Source organism: Tachysurus vachellii, chromosome 3 (genome assembly GCF_030014155.1).
Source record: "Tachysurus vachellii isolate PV-2020 chromosome 3, HZAU_Pvac_v1, whole genome shotgun sequence".
Taxonomy (NCBI): Eukaryota; Metazoa; Chordata; class Actinopteri; order Siluriformes; family Bagridae; genus Tachysurus; species Tachysurus vachellii.
This window is the reverse complement of record NC_083462.1, coordinates 15,542,768-15,561,549: the sequence shown is the minus strand read 5'-3', so window position 1 is coordinate 15,561,549 and position 18,782 is coordinate 15,542,768. Positions and strand designations below refer to the sequence as shown.

The window sequence follows — 18,782 nt, the reverse complement described above, 5'->3', positions numbered from 1 at the left end:
GGAAATTAGAAAGCTTAAAATCAATAATTACACATAAGCTATTAGAAACTGTACGCCAAACAATATTTTTAAATAGTTAGAAACTTTTAAAAGTGAATAAAGCTTGCAATCTTACTATGTCTCCTCTGCACGCAGTCACCCCTCCTCTATCAATAAACTTCCTATCACTCCTCTTCTCTCACCGTTTCCATCTTTAAGCTTATCCCTTCATCCCTGATCTCCTTCATCCGATCCAATCCTTATCTGTTCCTCTCTAGAGGAAGGGAGAGGAAAAAGGTGTCTTTTTCACAGGCATGTTGCCACCAGTCTCTTAGGGGAACCCATGAAAGTCAGAGTTTGAGAGCGCAGAAGAAAGACAGACCACTGGATTGAGGTGTGCTGAAAAGTGGAGCTTCAGTAAAGAAGAGAAACACTAATTCTTGACGAATAACAGAGAGCAGGCACTTTGGTGAGTGATTGAGTTTTGGAATGATCAATGTTTTAAGCTTTGTAGAACCAAAATGCAATAATTATCTAGTAGGCTATTGTGAATAGTGTTTTTATAATTTTTTATTTTTAACAGCAATTATGAAACTTTTTGAAAATGACCTACAAAACATCATGCATATGAAGTGTCAGTGTCATGAAGTGTATGAAGTGACAGCACCATTTTAGGTCACATGTTCATAATTCTGTGCTTTTTAGCTCTGTAGAAAAGTGCTGAATGTTTTGTGTTACCATACAGTATGTGGTCAGATAATCACAGCAGGAAAGATGACGCAAACATGTGCTGAATCTGTGTGGAGCTGAATAAACTGTCATTAAAACAGAAATCTCATATTATAGATTATAAGAATGGATGAAAGTGGCAGATGATGATAGGAACAACACTGAAGTGAAAGCTTTCGAATTAGTTAAAAGGGTAAATGTTTTGACATCAGGGTTACATATGTGTGATGAGTATTAAATCTATCAACCTTTAATGACTTGATGCCTAACCTCATACCCCGTCACCCATCCATCTGGTCCCATCCAGTCCCATCCGGTCCCTGCTCTCTCTCCACACACCCCACTCTGCATTCAGTGCTAAGTAATCGGATGACGGGAGATTTGATTTGACCCCCTGTTCCTTTAATCCCCTTTGTCTCGCAGCCATTTACTGTTCAACACTCTTTATTCCTCTATTGAACTAAGAAAAATTTACGGGTTGCTTTGCATAAATTCAACCGTCTGAATCATTTAATGAGTCCGGATATCATCAAGCACAGAAACACGGAGCTTGTAAAGTACAAGCTCTTAGAGACTGAGCTCTGGAGAGATTACTTTCCTGCCTCTTAATGGCTGACTTGTAGATCCAAATTAGGACTTAACATTTAACTTAACAGGCATTAATTATTGGACCTGCAAAGAATCAAGTGGAAACATTAACACTTTGCTTCTATTAAACCTTTATTTGTATGTTTGAAAAATACAATCCGTATTTAATGATACAGGATCTCTATAGTACAGTAATTAATCAGCACATATAGTGTTAGTGACAGCATTAAAGTTTAAAGATTATACACATTATATTATCAGCAGTGCATCTAGGTTGCTTCTTGTTATAGATAATAAGACACCACATGTGAACATATCACCTCCTTCTTCCTGACCTACACTTTGTTTGCTATAGTAAACTAGCTCTGTGTAGCTCTGTGACACTTGACCAGGTCATCTTGCATCCATTCACTCTCATCAGTAATTACAGTCATCAACTGCTGCCATGGGTGAAATGGAGAAGATGAAAAAGGAGGTTGAAACCCTGAAGGCACAGATCGAGGTTAGACTTCTGTATGGCTTCAGTAGAGCCCTGCAAAGCAAAATATGGCATTTAGCACAAATACTTTTGTCACTTTTGTATGCAAGTTTGAACCTATACACACACACACACATATACACACAAACACACACACACATACACACAAACACACACATACACACAAACACACACACACACACACATACACACACACATACACACAAACACACACATACACACACACACACAAACACACACACAGGCACACACATACACACACACATACACACAAACACACACACACAGGCACACATACACACAAACACACAGGCACACACACATACATACAAACACGTATACACACACACATACACACAAACACACACACATACACACACATACACACAAACACACACACACACAGGCACACATACACACAAACACACACACACAGGCACACACACAAACACACACACAGGCACACACACAAACACACACACAAACACACACACACAGGCACACACACACACACAGGCACACACAAACACACACACAGGCACACACACACAGGCACGCACACACAGACACACACACACACACACGGGCACACACACAGGCACACACACACACACACAGGCACACTATGTGTGACTCTTAGAAGACTAAACTATATTTCAAATAACAGGAACAAGAAGCATTGCATTTTCATGAGATTTCCATGCGATTAGATCTTCTACGACATGCTCTGTTCCCCAAACATCTGCAATGCTTTGTAACTTTGGATATCTCATCTATCAGGCAGCACGCAAGGCAGCTCATGACACAGATTTGGCTGCTGCTGCCTCTGGAGTGTCAACTAAACCCTCCATACAACTGAAGACCAGGAAGACACTGAAAGGCCACTTGGCCAAGATCTATGCCCTGCACTGGGCCACAGATAGCAAGTAAGAGTACTTTGTCCAGTAAATAAGATACATAGATTCCCATCCTGACAAAATCTAAACTTTCTGAGGACCTTTAGGTCTATAACAGAATAGAATCATTTGACAACTCCAGGATGGTACAGTACACTTACAATGCCACAGGACCCATAGCCTGTCATCTGCAGCTAAGCCATAATCTACTTAGCCTTAGTTAGGACTTTCCTTACAGCAGACTTTCTGCATCTTGTGGTCATCTTGGGTCCACTTTAATGCTTAGTTAGTTCAATTATCAGACTCTGGCCTGAAATAGCCTCAGACCTACTGGAATTCATGAAGAACAAGTGAAGCAATGATCTTTATTCATTTATTTCTTCTGCCTAGTCGATCATATTGATGTGTTGAGGGTGAAAATAACTGCAGTAACATTTGTGTATTCAATAGTAAATAATACAGTGTTGTGGAACAAAAAGGATGAAAGAAATGAATAACGTTACTGTGCGATCCTTCACCCTGTTGTCAGACTCATGGTCAGTGCCTCACAGGATGGAAAACTCCTCATTTGGGACACTCACTCAGGAAACAAGGTGAGACTTACACAAAGAATGATCCTGTTATGTCTAGTGCAATGTTTCTGAATTGCTTTTATAGTTAATGAAATCATTCATTGTAGAGTTTATTTACTGTTATCTCCAGCCTATTCTGTTAATATGTCATTATGAAGATTTCATTGTATCTATCAGTTCATTGGTCTTTATCCCATGTATTACACACAGTATATTAGGATCAGGATCAAACCAAAATCTTATCATTTAAGTAAGTAATCATGTTAACACAATTCTGCAAAAACCTTAATGTACCTCATGTGTCGATAACTGAACCCTACACATTCCTGGCCTGTCAGAAGCGTAGATGGATCTTACCTGATTTTTAAACCATAAACATTCATTAAGTGGTGTGCAGGACTGTCTGTAATTATACAACTGTACTGGACCTCATACAAGTCATTAGTCCAGCAAATCAGTCACTCAGGAGGCAGCAGTACAGAAAATAATGCAGATACTGCAAGAGCTTCAGCAAATCAACAAACATCTAAAAGCAGTGTGGGGAAAATATCAATCTCAGTGACTTTAACTATGGCATAATCGCTCTAACAGGCTGGTCTGAGGATTTTAGAAAGTGTAGATCTCCAGCATTTATTCAACATGGTGCAAAAAGAAAAAAATATCCAGTGAAAGGCAGCTGTGTGGGTGGAAATATCTTGTTTATGAAAGACATCAGAGGAGTTTGGCCAGAACAGTTTGAGCTGACAGGAAGCCTAGCTATCATATGAGTATAAAAGCATCTGAGAAATCACAAAAATGGTCTACAACAGTAGAGGACCACTTCTAAAGGTCTTACTCCAATCAGGCAGGAACTGTAACGTGAGGCTAAGTGTGGGATGAACTCACTGAAACAGGGCAGGCAACGTTTTTTTCAGTCTTCAACTATCCAGTGGATGAAAAAGTGGATAATTGCATGAATGTCAGGGATACAAGTGGCCTGTGAGGGTATGGATCTGAAGAAGGTGTTGAAGTGTCACAGCTAGTTTACATAATAATATTCATTCACAAATTACTACCAATTGATTAGTTTGATGTATTGGAACTGTCTCCTTCCATAGTATCAGAAGACATCTAGAGGTGTGAAGCAGGAAGCAGTCATCTGTTATACTGTTATACTATACTAAATACATAAGAACATTTTCTAACCCACCCCTTTTTCCCCTAACATATAACAAAATCAAATAACATTCTTTTTCTTCTATACCAGATTAATGCAGTTCCTCTGAAGTCCTCCTGGGTGATGACCTGTGGATATTCTCCCTCTGGAACCTTTGTAGCCAGTGGTGGTCTTGACAATATGTGCACCGTGTACAACTTGAAGACGCCTGTGGTGAAGATTGTAAAGGAATTAGACGCACACACAGGTGATGTGGACAATAAATGTAGTTTTACATTATTCATTGGTTACATCTTTAACATTATCATGAGTCTCTTGATAAATATAACTTTTATTTTCTTTCTTTTTTTTTTTAAACAGGTTACCTCTCCTGTGCCCGCTTTCTTAATGACAATGAAATCCTCACTTCCTCTGGAGACACCACCTGGTATATAATGTTACTGCATAAGGAATTTCTGAACAATACAACAAATGTTCCGAATGATTGCTGTATCTGTTTTCCGGAAACATTAGTCAAATTTGGTTTTGTCATGAATCTTTGCGCTGTACATTGAAATAATCCGAATCCCAACAATAATCTTCAGTTCCTTCATTCACTCCTTAAACATTGTTCTCTTCCAGTGCACTGTGGGATATAGAGACTGGCAAGCAGAAGATCGTCTATCTTAACCATGTGGGTGACTGCATGTGTCTGGCTCTGAACCCTGATATGAACGTCTTCATTTCTGGGGCCTGTGACTCGTTGGCCAAACTGTGGGACATCAGAGAGGGAAAATGCACACAGACATTCCAGGGTCACACCAGCGATGTAAATGCTATTGCTGTGAGTATGGGGACCGATGACATGACTCGTATATTTTAGCTGTAAATAAATACTAATAATAGAGCACATTCCTCACAGCTTAATCCTAATCGACATTAACATTAATATTAATAATAATAATAATCATATTTAATGAATTCCACCTTGATCTTTGCTCCTCTTTTCCTCTAGTTCTTGAATAATGGAAACGCTTTTGTGACTGGATCAGATGACTGTACCCTCAAGATGTTTGACATCCGCTCTGATCAGGAGGTGATGTGCTACGAGGACGGACAGATGAACAGTGCGGTGACATCACTGGCCCTGTCTATGTCAGGCCGCCTCATATTTGCTGGATATGACAACTTTAACTGCAACATCTGGGACTCGCTAAAGGGCGAGAAAGTTGGTGAGTAGCAATGACAGGGGAGAAGAGATTAACAGGTAGTGCTGTAGACTGTAGAGTTACAGACACGGTAGGGAAGTGAAGGATGAAGTAAACAACTAGTGTTCAACACTTCTCTTTTAATGCCTCATTCCAGGAGTGTTGTCTGGGCATGACAACCGAGTGAGCTGCACCGGAGTACCACTGGATGGTATGTGTGTGTGCACTGGCTCATGGGACAGCTTTCTAAAGGTCTGGAACTGATCCCCTCCAAATACCCCAAAAAAAGGGCAAATGGAAAAAAGGGTAGAGTTGGAGGGGAGATGTAGCTAGACAAGGAAAAAAAGAAAGTCATGAAAAAGATCATGGAACCTGTCAGACATTAAATGTCACAAAACATCTCTCTCTCTCTCTCTCTCTCTCTCTCTCTCTCTCTCTCTCTCTCTCTCTCTCCTCTCTCTCTCTCTCTCTCTCTGTCTGTCTCTCCCTCCCTCTCTCTCTCTCTCACTCTCTCTCTCTCTCAACTCATTCTCTCTCTCTCTCTTTCTCTCTCTCTCTCTCTCTGTCTGTCTCTCCCTCCCTCTCTCTCTCTCGCTTTCTCAACTCATTCTCTCTCTCTCTCTCTCTCTCTCTCTCTCTCTCTCTCTCTCTCTCTCTCTCCCCACCTATGAATACTGGGAAATTAAAAGTAATAGAAATGTCCCCTTAAATAACATCAGATGTAGCATATAAACATGAGAGGTGAAATGTATTCAAGATCTAAAATAGTGAAGCATTAATCTAATATGGGGAAAATAATAAATGTTAATGTTAATATTTTATTGTACTTCTTAAAACTAATAAACAGGAAAAAATAGATGTCAGATTACAGAAATCTATAGATGTAATTACAGAAGTTTTTATGTATATAATAAATGACTGGGAGCTTGCAGAGTTGAGAGAGAGAGTGATTTCTATCATATCCCTGAAGAGAAATGAAACTTGTCTGGAACTTTGCTCTTTATTCAGCTGAACCCACAATGTGATATATAATAAAACATTAGACAGTCACTTACTTTCTTTCATTTATTTTAACCTCCAGAGACATTGTGTTTGTTTTAAGACAAAATACACCTGGTGACTTAAATCTAGTTTCACACCTAAATGATGATGTTCTCACACATGACATGGCTGCTGAAAACCTTCTCTAACAAACACAGAATTGTGCATTAAACATGTGCACTGTCTGTCTGACTGTTAGAGATCAGATGGACATCAGATGGACAATTCATAACTAATCAGAATCAAACAGTCATTCTTATAAATATATTTAAAAATGTGCAGAAATATTCTATAAGTTTGTAGTCATCTGACCATCAAAGCAGTATGTGGTTCCTCCCCAAAAAGTTACCACAATGTTGGAATGTCTGTATGCTGCAAACCTGCATAACAAAGCAGCTCCATGAAGAAGGTTTGTTAATGTTAAAGATCTGGAGTGTCCTGCACAGAGCTCAGCACAGAGCTCCTGACTCAGCAGACCTCCTCACCTACCATCAGTGTCTGATCTCACTAATGATCTTGTAGCTGAATGAACACAAATCCTCACATGGAAAGAGTGGAGCTCATTAGAACAGGACCAGAGATCAGGAGAGGGATCTTCAGCAAGCTCACATGGGTACGGTGGTTTGGTTTCCTAATCCTTCTAGCCAGTCTGAACCAATCTGGCCATTTTCCTCTGACTAAGTGTTTCCACACACAGAACTCTCACTCAGACTCAGAGATCAGACTTTTCCCCCATTCTGATGTTTGTGAACATTAACTGGAGCTCATCACCTGTATCTGCATGGTTTTATGCACTGTGCTGCTGCCACATGATTGGCTCAAGTTGTTCCTAATAAAGTACACCGTGATTATGCAAAGTAAACAATATTCATATGCAAAACAGACATTATATCAGCATATTTTTCTTTATAGTAATTAGTTTATCACCATCACTTTTTATAAAAGCCTTAGAAAATGATTAATACTGGCAATAGGTGACATTCATGAACATCCAAGTCCACACACCACACCTTCACCAGACGAGTTCCCTAGTTGCCTATATTAATTCATGCATTGCTGAATTGATGTCTGATTCATCCCAATTCCACCAAAGCCTGATATATATATACTCCATTGGACTCACACTCACTGGTCAGGCAGTATGTTCCTCAGGAGATCCATCTGGACCAATGTTCCCACATGACTGGTCCTGATAATGTTCTGCTTCCCCAAGGAGTGGGGGACTGGGTAGTTCAGTGGTTTAAGGTGTTGGAGTACCAAATACTAATCAGTCTGTGAGTTAAATTCCTAGGACCACCAACCTTCCCCTGCTTGGTCCTTTGGCAAGTCCCCAACCCTCAATTGCTGAGTTAAAAATAAAAAAATGTAAGTCAATACCATTAATGAGCGGTCCCTTTAAGGGGCAGTGGTAGCTCTTACAGTTAAACAAGTTAAACAAGCTGCTACTGTTGGACCTGCTGCATGTAAGCTTTAATCTCCTGTGTACCAAGATGTGCTCTGATCCTAACTTCTTAACAAGCTGGGACATGCAAAGAAAAACTTTTCACTGTGCTGTAATGTATATGCGACAAAATGGACCAGGGGACACCACTGTTTAATCCGCCACAAGATGGCTTCATTGAGGGATGCCAAGTGCACTCCACTGTTCCTTCCAGGAGTCTAGTGAGAACCTGCTGCAACACCACCATCTTAAAGGTGCTCTCATCATCCTGCTCATTAGCAAGCTGCCACTATTCTTAAGCTGCTAAGCAAAGATGAACAGTAGGAGTGTCAGAAGTGTGGTACAATACATTGGGTCTAGCTGACCCACTGCACCATGGCATTCTTTACCCTGCAGTAAAGGTCCAAAAGTTCACAGTAGCAGCACCAAAGTACCAGTTGCTTCTTGACCAATTCCTTAATGATCTTGGAGAAATATCTGGCAAGGACTTAATTATCTCACTGAATGGGGAGTCTTACATAGTTGTGTTATACCTCCTTTTGGGTTTTGGCACCATTGCAACCTGGTGTGTGTGAGTGTGTGTGTGTGTGTGTGTGTGTGTGTGTGTGTGTGTGTGTGTGTGTGTGTGTGTGTGTGTGTGTGTGTAAGAGAAATTCAGAATTTCTACTCTTTCTGCTCTGACTTTCTTTAATTCTTCACATTTAGCATAAGCACATTTCATGAATGTGCTACAAACAATAATTCAGTCTATCTCAGTTCTCATTGGTTTAAAGCTTTGGTGTCTTGTTTGAGAGTCTGACTTTACTTTTTATCTTCCATGAAATGCCATATAATTTCACAACATTCTGCAAGTTGCAAGTTGGAGGTGAGACATAATGTCCTTAATCTGTACATAGCTCTGTGTCACAGTGTATTTCACGTGGTGAATTTAAAGATAAGGAGGATATTGACCATCAAACTCTCCCAGCACCAGCAACCTACTAGAGAAGAGAGTTAGAACCAATGTCCAGAACCAATGTCTGATACACAAGTGCAGGACAGAAAGTCTTCTACTGTGAAGACACAGTACACACACACACACACACACACACACACACACACACACACACACACACACACACAGAAAATCTGTCCCACATGCTTTAATATGAAATGTATTGTATGATGTATGAGCTTTTGAATTGTTCAAGATAAAGATTCACTATTTTTATTTAAAGGGGTTCCAAGAACTATAGCAACCAAACAAACAAACAAAATGTAGAAAAAATCAGAACAATGGGCAACTTTTAACAACATATTGTATTTATAATGCTTGTAATTCTGATGAAGTAAACATTTTATGAGTATTTCTACATAACCTGATAGAATTGTATTTCTGTATTAAACAAGTCATTTAAGACCCATGAACACTGGCTGTAAGAAACATCTACACAAAGGCGACACAGGGGTTCAATATGGAAGCTCTAGATTCAGTAACAGTAACCGAAGCCCCGGCCCCGGGGCCCATAGGTGCAGTCAATGTAAAGACTGTTAAAGCCAAAGGATTGGCTTATAATTAAATATTGTCACTGATATCTGATATCATAATGAACTGTGCATCCTGTGGTTTCTGCAGCACTTTAAAATAACAAAATAATTAACTAGGAAAACAAGAATAAATATTGATAACAACAACAACAACAACAACAACAACAACAACAACAACAACAATAATAATAATAATAATAATACTAATAATAATAATAATAATAATAATAATAATAAAGCCTAACAGACACAATACATGTCTATACACCTTCAATGCTAATAATAAATAAACTAGTGAGGGGTTCCACACTACATAACACCACACTGAGGTCAAATGTCCCCTCAGATTCTGTCCTCCCTCAGGACATCGTCCCTCATACAGCTGTGCTGATGCAGTGCAGTACTGCAGATATATGAGCTCACATCATTTTAGTTAAAATAACGAATATTTTAGATGGAGCGGCTTTAGAGTTCTGAGCACTTGTCATAGAGGTGCAATGACAGCAGTGTTGTTGGTCTGACACAAGACAAGGTGCTTAACTAAATGACCAGGGCTTCTGTTTCTTCTTTATTAGATTCATTTGTGCTCTTTGACTAACATCTAATGGTCAGATGGATGTAAAAACGTGTTTATTTCTTTACATACAACTGTCAAAAGACTGTTAGATAAGATCCAGTGTTAGACCTGTTGAGTGCCTGCAGTTTATTAACATGCTATAAACACCGAGTTCATGCAGTAATGTATACGAGTCGTCTTCTTACATTTACACAGATTACTGATTTACTGCTTTGTTTTAAAAAAGTAGATGTCAGAAGTTCCTGCTTTGCCCCCGTACTGTAAAATGTGTACGCATACTATAAATATATCTTATAAATCAATCATTTCTGATGTTACAAAATATTACACAAATAAAATATGGTTAGTTTAAAATTGTGGTTTATGTTTTTATTATAATATAATTTGATGTGTTAAGGAGCTTGAATGAAAATATATTAATATCTGCCTGTTTTTAATGTGATGTGTGTGTGTGTGTGATGTGTGTGTGTGTGGGTGTGTGTGTGTGTGTGATGTGTATGTGTGTGTGTGGGTGTGTGTGTGATTTGTATGTGTGTGTTCTCCCACCATGCCGTTATACCAGATAGACTACAAGGGGCGCCTGTGAGCACACACACACACACACAAACACACACACACACACACACACACACACACACAACACATCTAATCACACTGAAGTCTGGTGGACGCACACAGTGAGGTCCATACAAATTTTTACACATATCGGCATCATATAATATATATGACATATTTATATAGGGATGTGGTAGCTCAGTGGTTAAGGCATTCAACTACTGATCTGAAGGTCATTGGTTCGAATCCCAGGTCCTCCAAGTTGCCACTGTAGGGCCCCTGAGCAAGGCCCTTAACCCTCAATTGCTCAGGTGTATAAAGTGAAATAAAAATGTAAGTCACTCTGGATAAGAGTGTCTGCTAAATGCTGTAAATGTAAATATATATATATATATCATCAATATATAATATAAACAAAGAAACACAAAAATTCCTTTCTTGAAGTAATAATTAGCTCCTACAAAATAAAAAAGAAATTGTATTATCCCTTTAGTAAGTCACAGCTTAATAAATACTGCATGTGAAAATGTATATAGACTATACATCAAGAACAACGTCTGAGGAGGAAACAAACAGAGAACAGCCGGTGTACTGACCGGGAATAAACCGACATGATGACTAGATAAAAAGTGAAGAAATCAATCAGATGAACTTTGGATGTTTCCATGTGTTTTTATTCAGTCCCTGATTCCCTCATGACAAACAGCAATTTTGTAAAAGAACTGTATATAGTCATCTTAGGTAAAGCGATAAAGTGAAGACAGTGAAAGATGATGTACATTCATACAACAGCACCTTCTATTCTCTAAATAGCCACTTCAGGGGCGGGCAAATCATACATTAATTATCTAGCCCAGGAAAGTCGTACGGTTAAAAGAGGGGCGCTAACACAATGGTACGTTGAGCTAGCCAAGTGTGTTAATAGGGACGAAGAGAAAATGTACTTATTATTAAAGACTTTGGCTTGTGTTCATCAGTATCCACATCCATGCGTGCTCTTGATCCTGAAACAGATCTTCAGTCATTTTTTACACGCAAATTAATCCGTCCAGTTAAAAACTGGAACATACGATCAGATGCGGTGGGATAAAGATAAGATGTATTTGAATTTCATATTGATTTGTCCACCCCTGCCCCTGCTAACAGTTAGTAGAGCTCACACTGAAAACGTTTACATTAATATCTAAAGAAATTTTGCTATTAAGAGACAGAAACAAAGAAGAAAACACACTAACCACAAAAGGTTTCTTCTACGTAATATCAACACCATGTTCTTTGTGTGTGATCTGAGGTTGGTGCTGCAGTGTTCACCATTTAGACCTTCAGTCTACTCATTTATACTCATCTTACACAAACGTCTGAGCTGCCAAACACTCTTTCTGCCTGTAGCGCTAAAATAAGGAATCAGAATTTCTTCAGAATCAGCTTTAATTATATCCAGGTTCTTCATGAAGCTTCATCTGCTGGATGAATGTGAATGCGAAATGTGAAAGTGACGGTGAATGTGAAAGTGACGGTGAATGTGAAAGTGACGGTCATCAGTACATGATATAATTACAGAGTGTTGTCCAACCAGCTGGTATTGTGTGATTAGAAACATAAACTGTGCTCTAAATGAGAAAATAATGTTTATTTATGGGAAGGTGTGACTTCCTTCCCTGCATTAATGTACAATAATATTTAGATAGATGATTTTTTTTTTTGTATATTTTTATAGAACTGACTTTCAGTGTAAATAATCAGATAAATCAGACCCACAATATTACACAGGTCATTTTTTCACTCTCCCATTAAAACACATCTACTTGAGATCGAGAATAGCAAAAATGTCTTATTCTTTCCACAGGAGTTCATTTTGTAGGTTGTGTAAGAAAGAAATAACGAATCCATGACAAAACTAAATACCTGCACGACCCACTAGGCAGCACGGAGCCGACCGAAGTAGGACCAATGAGCTCTGTGGAGTCGGAGGCTCTCAAAAGTCTATCAGCCAGGATCACATCTAATACTCCTAAAATCATGTGGTCCTCATTATACACAATTCTCAATATAGCTCAACTCAATGTGAATAACTGCTTATAATGTTTTATTTTATTCAATGCCACTATGTTCTAACACTCAGGTTCCAAACATCCCCTCAGTCCTACACATTGTAGTGTAGACTGAATCAGGTGCAGTGGCAGCAGAGAAAACACTAGAATATGCAGGAGTAAAGAGACTCCTGGACCAAGGACAGGATCCTGTGAATAGAGCATAGATCAGACTAGTGTGCCGTTTTTAATGAATACCTAATGAACAGTTAATTAGTCTGCCCAAGGTTTGTTTAAATGGAAAATATACATTTTAGCCAACAAACCTGTGTGCTATAAAGAAGTAAACAAATCAACATCTTGTCTGAAATGAGATCTGTTCCTCCCCTTCTTCCTGCCGGGGGTGGTGGTGGTGGTACTGAACACCGGGATATGGTCTTGTGCTCATGCATACACCATGCAGAGAACTTCAAGAGCCATGAAACAACGAGTGATGTAGTTTTTGCTATAAATACCTTTAAGTACTTTTTTATCTACTCACTGGAACCAGCAGCCAGGTGTAAACTGCACAGAGAATACAAGTACCCTTGTGGTAGGGTGGATCCTACAGTTAAAGTCCATCCCTTTCATTTAGGGGGTTAAAAAGAAACCCCAAACTATACAAGGGCCAGTTAGAAGTTTCCAGGACCTGAAGTGACTGGGCCGAACACTGGTGAAGGTCTTGGCATGGAGTGCGCACACTAGCATACTGAGGTGTTAATAAATACACCTGATTGTTACCTGCTTAATTTTGCTGAGCAGAAACTCTCACCTTGAACCAAAGCTTTTTGATCGATATATACTTCTATTTATCAAATAAATAACATTAAAGCAAAGTGGTAGGCAAACTAAAGCAAACTAAAATCTGGGTCTTGTACAACTTTTGCATTTTGGAAAAATAAGATGCAAATGAATCCAGATACATATTTATCCAGGAGATTATTGAACATGTTTAGATTGACTTTAAAAGAGCACGGGATGGACCTCCATGATTTTAGGAGAACACTTGAGGAACCCATTAGCTATTGTGACAGGTTGTGCCCATTGTGACCCATTGACTCACTCACTCAGGTCTGAATCAGATCATAATGCTCTAAAGCTTAGTGTGTTACCTTGACAACTGGGTCTGATGTTTAAAAATGAGTAGATGAGAAAATCAAACAGAGACTTTATTGCTTAAATATGGATATTGAAGGCACACTGCTTGTCTGACCAGCCTTGTTAATTACCATGAAGCCACTCAGCAGCAGCCACAGTGGAATTCAGCGGTAGGATCGAGCAGGACTGCAGCTCGGTTGCGATCGTTTGGAAGGCAGTCCAAGTGATACCAGGCATCGCAGTCGTCACACTGCACCCACTGCACAGTGTCCTGCTGGGGCAGACGACAACACGACGCAGCACATGGCTCTACGCCCTGTACTGCCCTCATTTCCTCTTCATTTTCATCGTCATCTTCGTCCTCTGAAGACGACGATGCTGAAGATGAGGAGGAGGAGGAGCTAGAGGATGATGATGAGGAGGAGGAAGCGGGAGACGGAAGGGAAGGCTGGGGAGGTGGATGCTTCCTGGGTCTGCCACGCCGTCTGCTGCAACAATAAATGAAATGTTCAAGCTTCAATTCATGAAATGATTGCTGGATTGCTACCCTAAAATAAACGGCATCAACAGGAATGAAAACTTCAAACACACTGCTGTCAGTCAGAATACATCTCAGCTTCTTACAGAGCTGTGGTCAGAGCACAGGGTGAGTCATGAGTTATGAGTTATAGAGTTTGTTAGAAGGACCAACAGTGGCAGACATGGTAGCTCTGGTGCTTAAACCTCCAGCTTTCTAATCAGGAACATGGAGCCTTAACTGAATCCCCTTCGATGAGATGCCTTTCATTTAGCCCACAGATCCACCCTTCAGTTCAGTGTCATTCACAGTCCAGCGGTCAGTCCAGAGCGACTTTTCTACATGATCTTACACAGCCATGAAGTCCAGTGATGTTTACTCCAATTATATTGTACAGTATTGTTTTTCTGTTGGATCTCCACTATTTAACTTCTTCACAAACAACCAGTAGGATACAGCCAAATTAACAACTCTATCTCATGTTATTTTATGTGGTAGCTCAGTGGTTAAGGTGTTGGGCTACTGAACAGAAGGTTCAAGCTGCCACTGCTGGGCCCCTGAGCAAGGCCCTTAACGCTCAGTTGTATAAATTGAAATAAAAATGTAAATCATTCTGCATAAGGGAGTCTGCTAAATGCCAGTAATGTACACTTTAAGCTAGAAGGATTAAGTCTGATCACAAATAAACATGTTTAAAACTGACATACCTGGTGGTGGCGTGGAAGCGTGCACCGTTTCCCCTCACCACTTTGGCTAGCCTTGTGGGTGGAGTAGCCAGCTGATAACTTTCACCTCCGACGACTAGTGAAGAACATATAGGACTGCTGTTTGCCCTTCGCCTGCCGCGAGGAGCTGAAGAGCAACGCTTCTGTTGTCGGCACCCCACCAGATTCATACTTTTGTTGTGGCCTTGATTTTCACTCTCTCGCTTCAGGATCAGGGTAAAAGAAGGATGCTCGAGTTTTCTGTTGTTCAACTGATTGATAATGGCTGCATTCTGCTTGTGCATGACCGGCCTGGTGTCTAGCTGTGGCCTCATACTTAACTCCATATTGGACAGCGGAGACTGGAAAATCTCGGACTCAGACTTGTACAGACGCCGTCGCTTGCCAGCTTTGGCTTTCCATGCTTCCTCTAACCCGGGCCGGGCACCATCATGGTCCTCCACGCTGTCATCTTCCAAAAGCACCGTGTGGGCTGATTTACGTCGACTTTTGGAGGACGGTGGAATGGACTTTGCAGTCTCTCGATTATTGGAAAGAGAAGGAGGAGTTGAAGGTGGAACCAAAGTTTGAAATGAGGAGATGTCGGCTGAGTTTAGGCCGGTGGTTTTGTCAGTCCTCTTGAAGGTCCAGCAGCTGCCATTGATCTTACTCAGGCTGCCAATGGAGTTTAGAATGACCGTGGCTTTGTTGATGGACAGCTTAGAAATGTCCAGGCTGGGATCCTGTTTGCAGTCCAGACTCGTTCGAATCCGGTTATTAATATTGGACGAGAAAGAGTTTGCTTTCGGGACAGTAATGGCATCAAAGTCCTGTGGACTGACCCTGACCTTCTGGAAAAGGAAGTAGAACTCTGGGCTCCCTTGCTCTGTTTGGCCACCAAAGGTCAGCGTGTCACCATCAAATATCTCCAACAAGACACCCGACTGGATTCGGACATCGTTCACCCATGTACCTGTCAATAGATAGAGGACGACACACTGATGTTACATTAACATCCCAGTTTTAATCTGAACCTTCAAATAAAACACAAAGGTCTCCATCGTTATAGAAATCATTTTTTAGTTTAAAACTCATTCCAGCATTTTAGATATCAGTAATGTCAGTAACACCAACCATGGCTGCTTCGGTCCCTCACTTGGACCTTCCAGCTTTCCTCTCCTGCAGCGTCGCTCTGTTTTTCAGCGTGCAGCTCAGCATGTATACGTGAAATGGTCGATGACTCCAGAGTGACGTCGCACAACTCCGCCCGCCTGCCCAACCTGAACACAGAGTTGGCGAGGGCTGGCCGGAAAGTGTACAGGTCATGAACCGAGTCTGAAACAGTGCCGGGGCTGTTTACAGCGCTCGATGAGCCTATTCTCAACAGCTGGAAACAGGAGTGGATCCCAGGGAACATGATGGCAAGACCACGAGGGATAAAAGCCAAAATGACAGCCACCTGTAAATCGCTTATACAGAACCGCTGGCAGGATCACGACCCTCCATTGGAGATTTCCTTTAATCATCAAATATATAACCCTGGAAAAATTTTACAGCCACATGATATAAAAAATATCTAGCATATAAAAATAGGAACTAATTAGGCTGTTGTGTCAATGCAAGCATCTGTGTGGAGGTGAAGGTGAAGTCACACTCAGCTAGATGCTCTTCATCCTGAAATAAAGAAAACACACAGATACATTATCCTCATATTTCACATTAGTATAAAGTAATACAGGACTCATTATTGCTGACAAAACATCTATCATTATACAGTATATTGTAAACATAACTGATATTATACATGCTGTTCTTTAAACACTAATAGGACTTAGCTAATAGCACTTAGCCACTGCAGCTAATAGCACTTAGCCACTGCAGCTAATAGCACTTAGCCACTGCAGCTAATAGCACTTAGCCACTGCAGCTAATAGCACTTAGCCACTGCAGCTAATAGCACTTAGCCACTGCAGCTAATAGCACTTAGCCACTGCAGCTAATAGCACTTAGCCACTGCAGCTAATAGCACTTAGCCACTGCAGCTAATAGCACTTAGCCACTGCAGCTAATACCACTTAGCCACTGCAGCTAATAGCACTTAGCCACTGCAGCTAATAGCATTTAGCCACTGCAGCTAATAGCACTTAGCCACTGCAGCTAGTAGCACTTAGCCACTGCAGCTAATAGCACTTAGCCACTGCAGCCAATAGGACTTAGCCACTGCAGCCAATAGGACTTAGCCACTGCAGCCAATAGGACTTAGCCACTGCAGCTAATAGGACTTAGCCACTGCAGCTAATAGGACTTAGCCACTGCAGCTAATAGGACTTAGCCACTGCAGCTAATAGGACAGCCACTGAAGCCAATAGGACTTAGCCACTGCAGCTAATAGGACTTAGCCACTGCAGCTAATAGGACTTAGCCACTGCAGCTAATAGGACTTAGCCACTGCAGCTAATAGGACAGCCACTGCAGCTAATAGGACAGCCACTGCAGCTAATAGGACTTAGCCACTGCAGCTAATAGGACTTAGCCACTGCAGCTAATAGGACTTAGCCACTGCAGCTAATAGGACAGCCACTGCAGCTATAGCCTAGCCTTATTGTTTAGCATGGACAGTTAGCCCATTAGCCTGCGCTAGCTGAGCTGTAATAATAACACAGATCTACGGCGCGTTTCTTTCTCAATCCTCACATTCGTGACTCCGGTCTATCAGCGTCAGGGCGCGCGTGCACTTTTGTCAGCACACAGTAAACAGGAAGTGCCGAAGTGAAGGCGCTAAACGCGGCTCAGCTCACAGCCCGAATAAAGTAGTAATAGCGGACTAAGGACGCATTTAAACCCCTGTTATAGATGAGCAGGGGGCAGAAAAGCGTGTATAAAACCATGACATACCCTACATATGACGGCAGACCAACACAACCCGGAGCTTTATCTCTCTTTTCGGGTCCTCGGTAATAACTTCATCATTCCTTCCCAGGAAGTGCTTTGAAATTTGGCGCGCCGGTTTCCTTGCGCGAGACCGAACAGCACTTCCGGTGTGACTGCAGTAAAGTTATTCATTTTACTCAATCCTACATGAACGTGTTTACAGTTTTAATTGTTTAATTCAGTTCGATACTCTATAGTGTTTACATTGTGTGTGAAACTTAAACTAGTAAGTTTAAGAATTTAAAATAAACTAGTCAGACACCAGCAGGCTCCTCCCACTTGACAGAGTAAAGACACCAGCAGGCTCCTCTCATTGGGTGGAGTCAGACATCTGGCTCCTCTCTCTGGGCGGAGTCAGACACCAGCAGGCTCCTCCCACTTGGCAGAGAAAAGACACCAGCAGGCTCCTCCCACTTGGCAGAGAAAAGACACCAGCAGGCTCCTCTCATTTGGTGGAGTCAGACATCTGACTCCTCTCACTGGGCGGAGTCAGACACCAGCAGGCTCCTCTCACTGGGCGGAGTCAGACATCTGGCTCCTCTCGTTGGGTGGTCAGACATCTGGCTCCTCTCACTGGGCGGAGTCAGACACCAGCAGGCTCATTGGGCGGAGTCAGACATCTGGCTCCTCTCACTGGGCGAAGTCAGGCATTTGGCTCCTCTCTCTGGGCGGAGTCAGACACCAGCAGGCTCATTGGGCGGAGTCAGGCATTTGGC

At 41.2% G+C, this 18,782-nt stretch overlaps 2 protein-coding genes across 7 annotated transcripts; one reads left to right on the top strand and one right to left on the bottom strand.

Moving 5' to 3' along the window:
• The first annotated feature begins 228 nt into the window (after positions 1-228).
• On the top strand, positions 229-6,656 carry gnb3b (guanine nucleotide binding protein (G protein), beta polypeptide 3b). Of its 4 annotated transcripts, none has more exons than XM_060864934.1 (9): positions 229-448; positions 1,727-1,798; positions 2,576-2,721; positions 3,221-3,284; positions 4,510-4,666; positions 4,780-4,846; positions 5,041-5,242; positions 5,414-5,630; positions 5,764-6,656. In XM_060864934.1, exons 2-9 carry the CDS (start codon positions 1,742-1,744, stop codon positions 5,868-5,870), a joined length of 1,017 nt encoding a protein of 338 aa, XP_060720917.1. In that variant the 5' UTR covers positions 229-448; positions 1,727-1,741; the 3' UTR covers positions 5,871-6,656. The 4 variants fall into 4 exon arrangements, with proteins under 4 accessions (XP_060720917.1, XP_060720916.1, XP_060720918.1 ...); XM_060864933.1 differs by having other exon boundaries at positions 1,718-1,798; XM_060864935.1 differs by having other exon boundaries at positions 1,652-1,798.
• Positions 6,657-11,399: 4,743 nt separating this feature from the next.
• Positions 11,400-18,251, bottom strand: tcf19l (transcription factor 19 (SC1), like). 3 transcript variants are annotated; one of them, XM_060865982.1, is made up of 4 exons: positions 18,031-18,251; positions 16,270-16,809; positions 15,139-16,108; positions 11,400-14,399 (listed from the first exon to the last, which is right to left on the bottom strand). In XM_060865982.1, exons 2-4 carry the CDS (start codon positions 16,550-16,552, stop codon positions 14,057-14,059), a joined length of 1,596 nt encoding a protein of 531 aa, XP_060721965.1. In that variant the 5' UTR covers positions 16,553-16,809; positions 18,031-18,251; the 3' UTR covers positions 11,400-14,056. The 3 variants fall into 3 exon arrangements, with proteins under 3 accessions (XP_060721965.1, XP_060721962.1, XP_060721963.1); XM_060865979.1 differs by having other exon boundaries at positions 11,400-14,402; positions 18,031-18,249; XM_060865980.1 differs by lacking the exon at positions 18,031-18,251 and adding an exon at positions 17,830-17,973 and having other exon boundaries at positions 11,400-14,402.
• Positions 18,252-18,782: the final 531 nt, after the last annotated feature.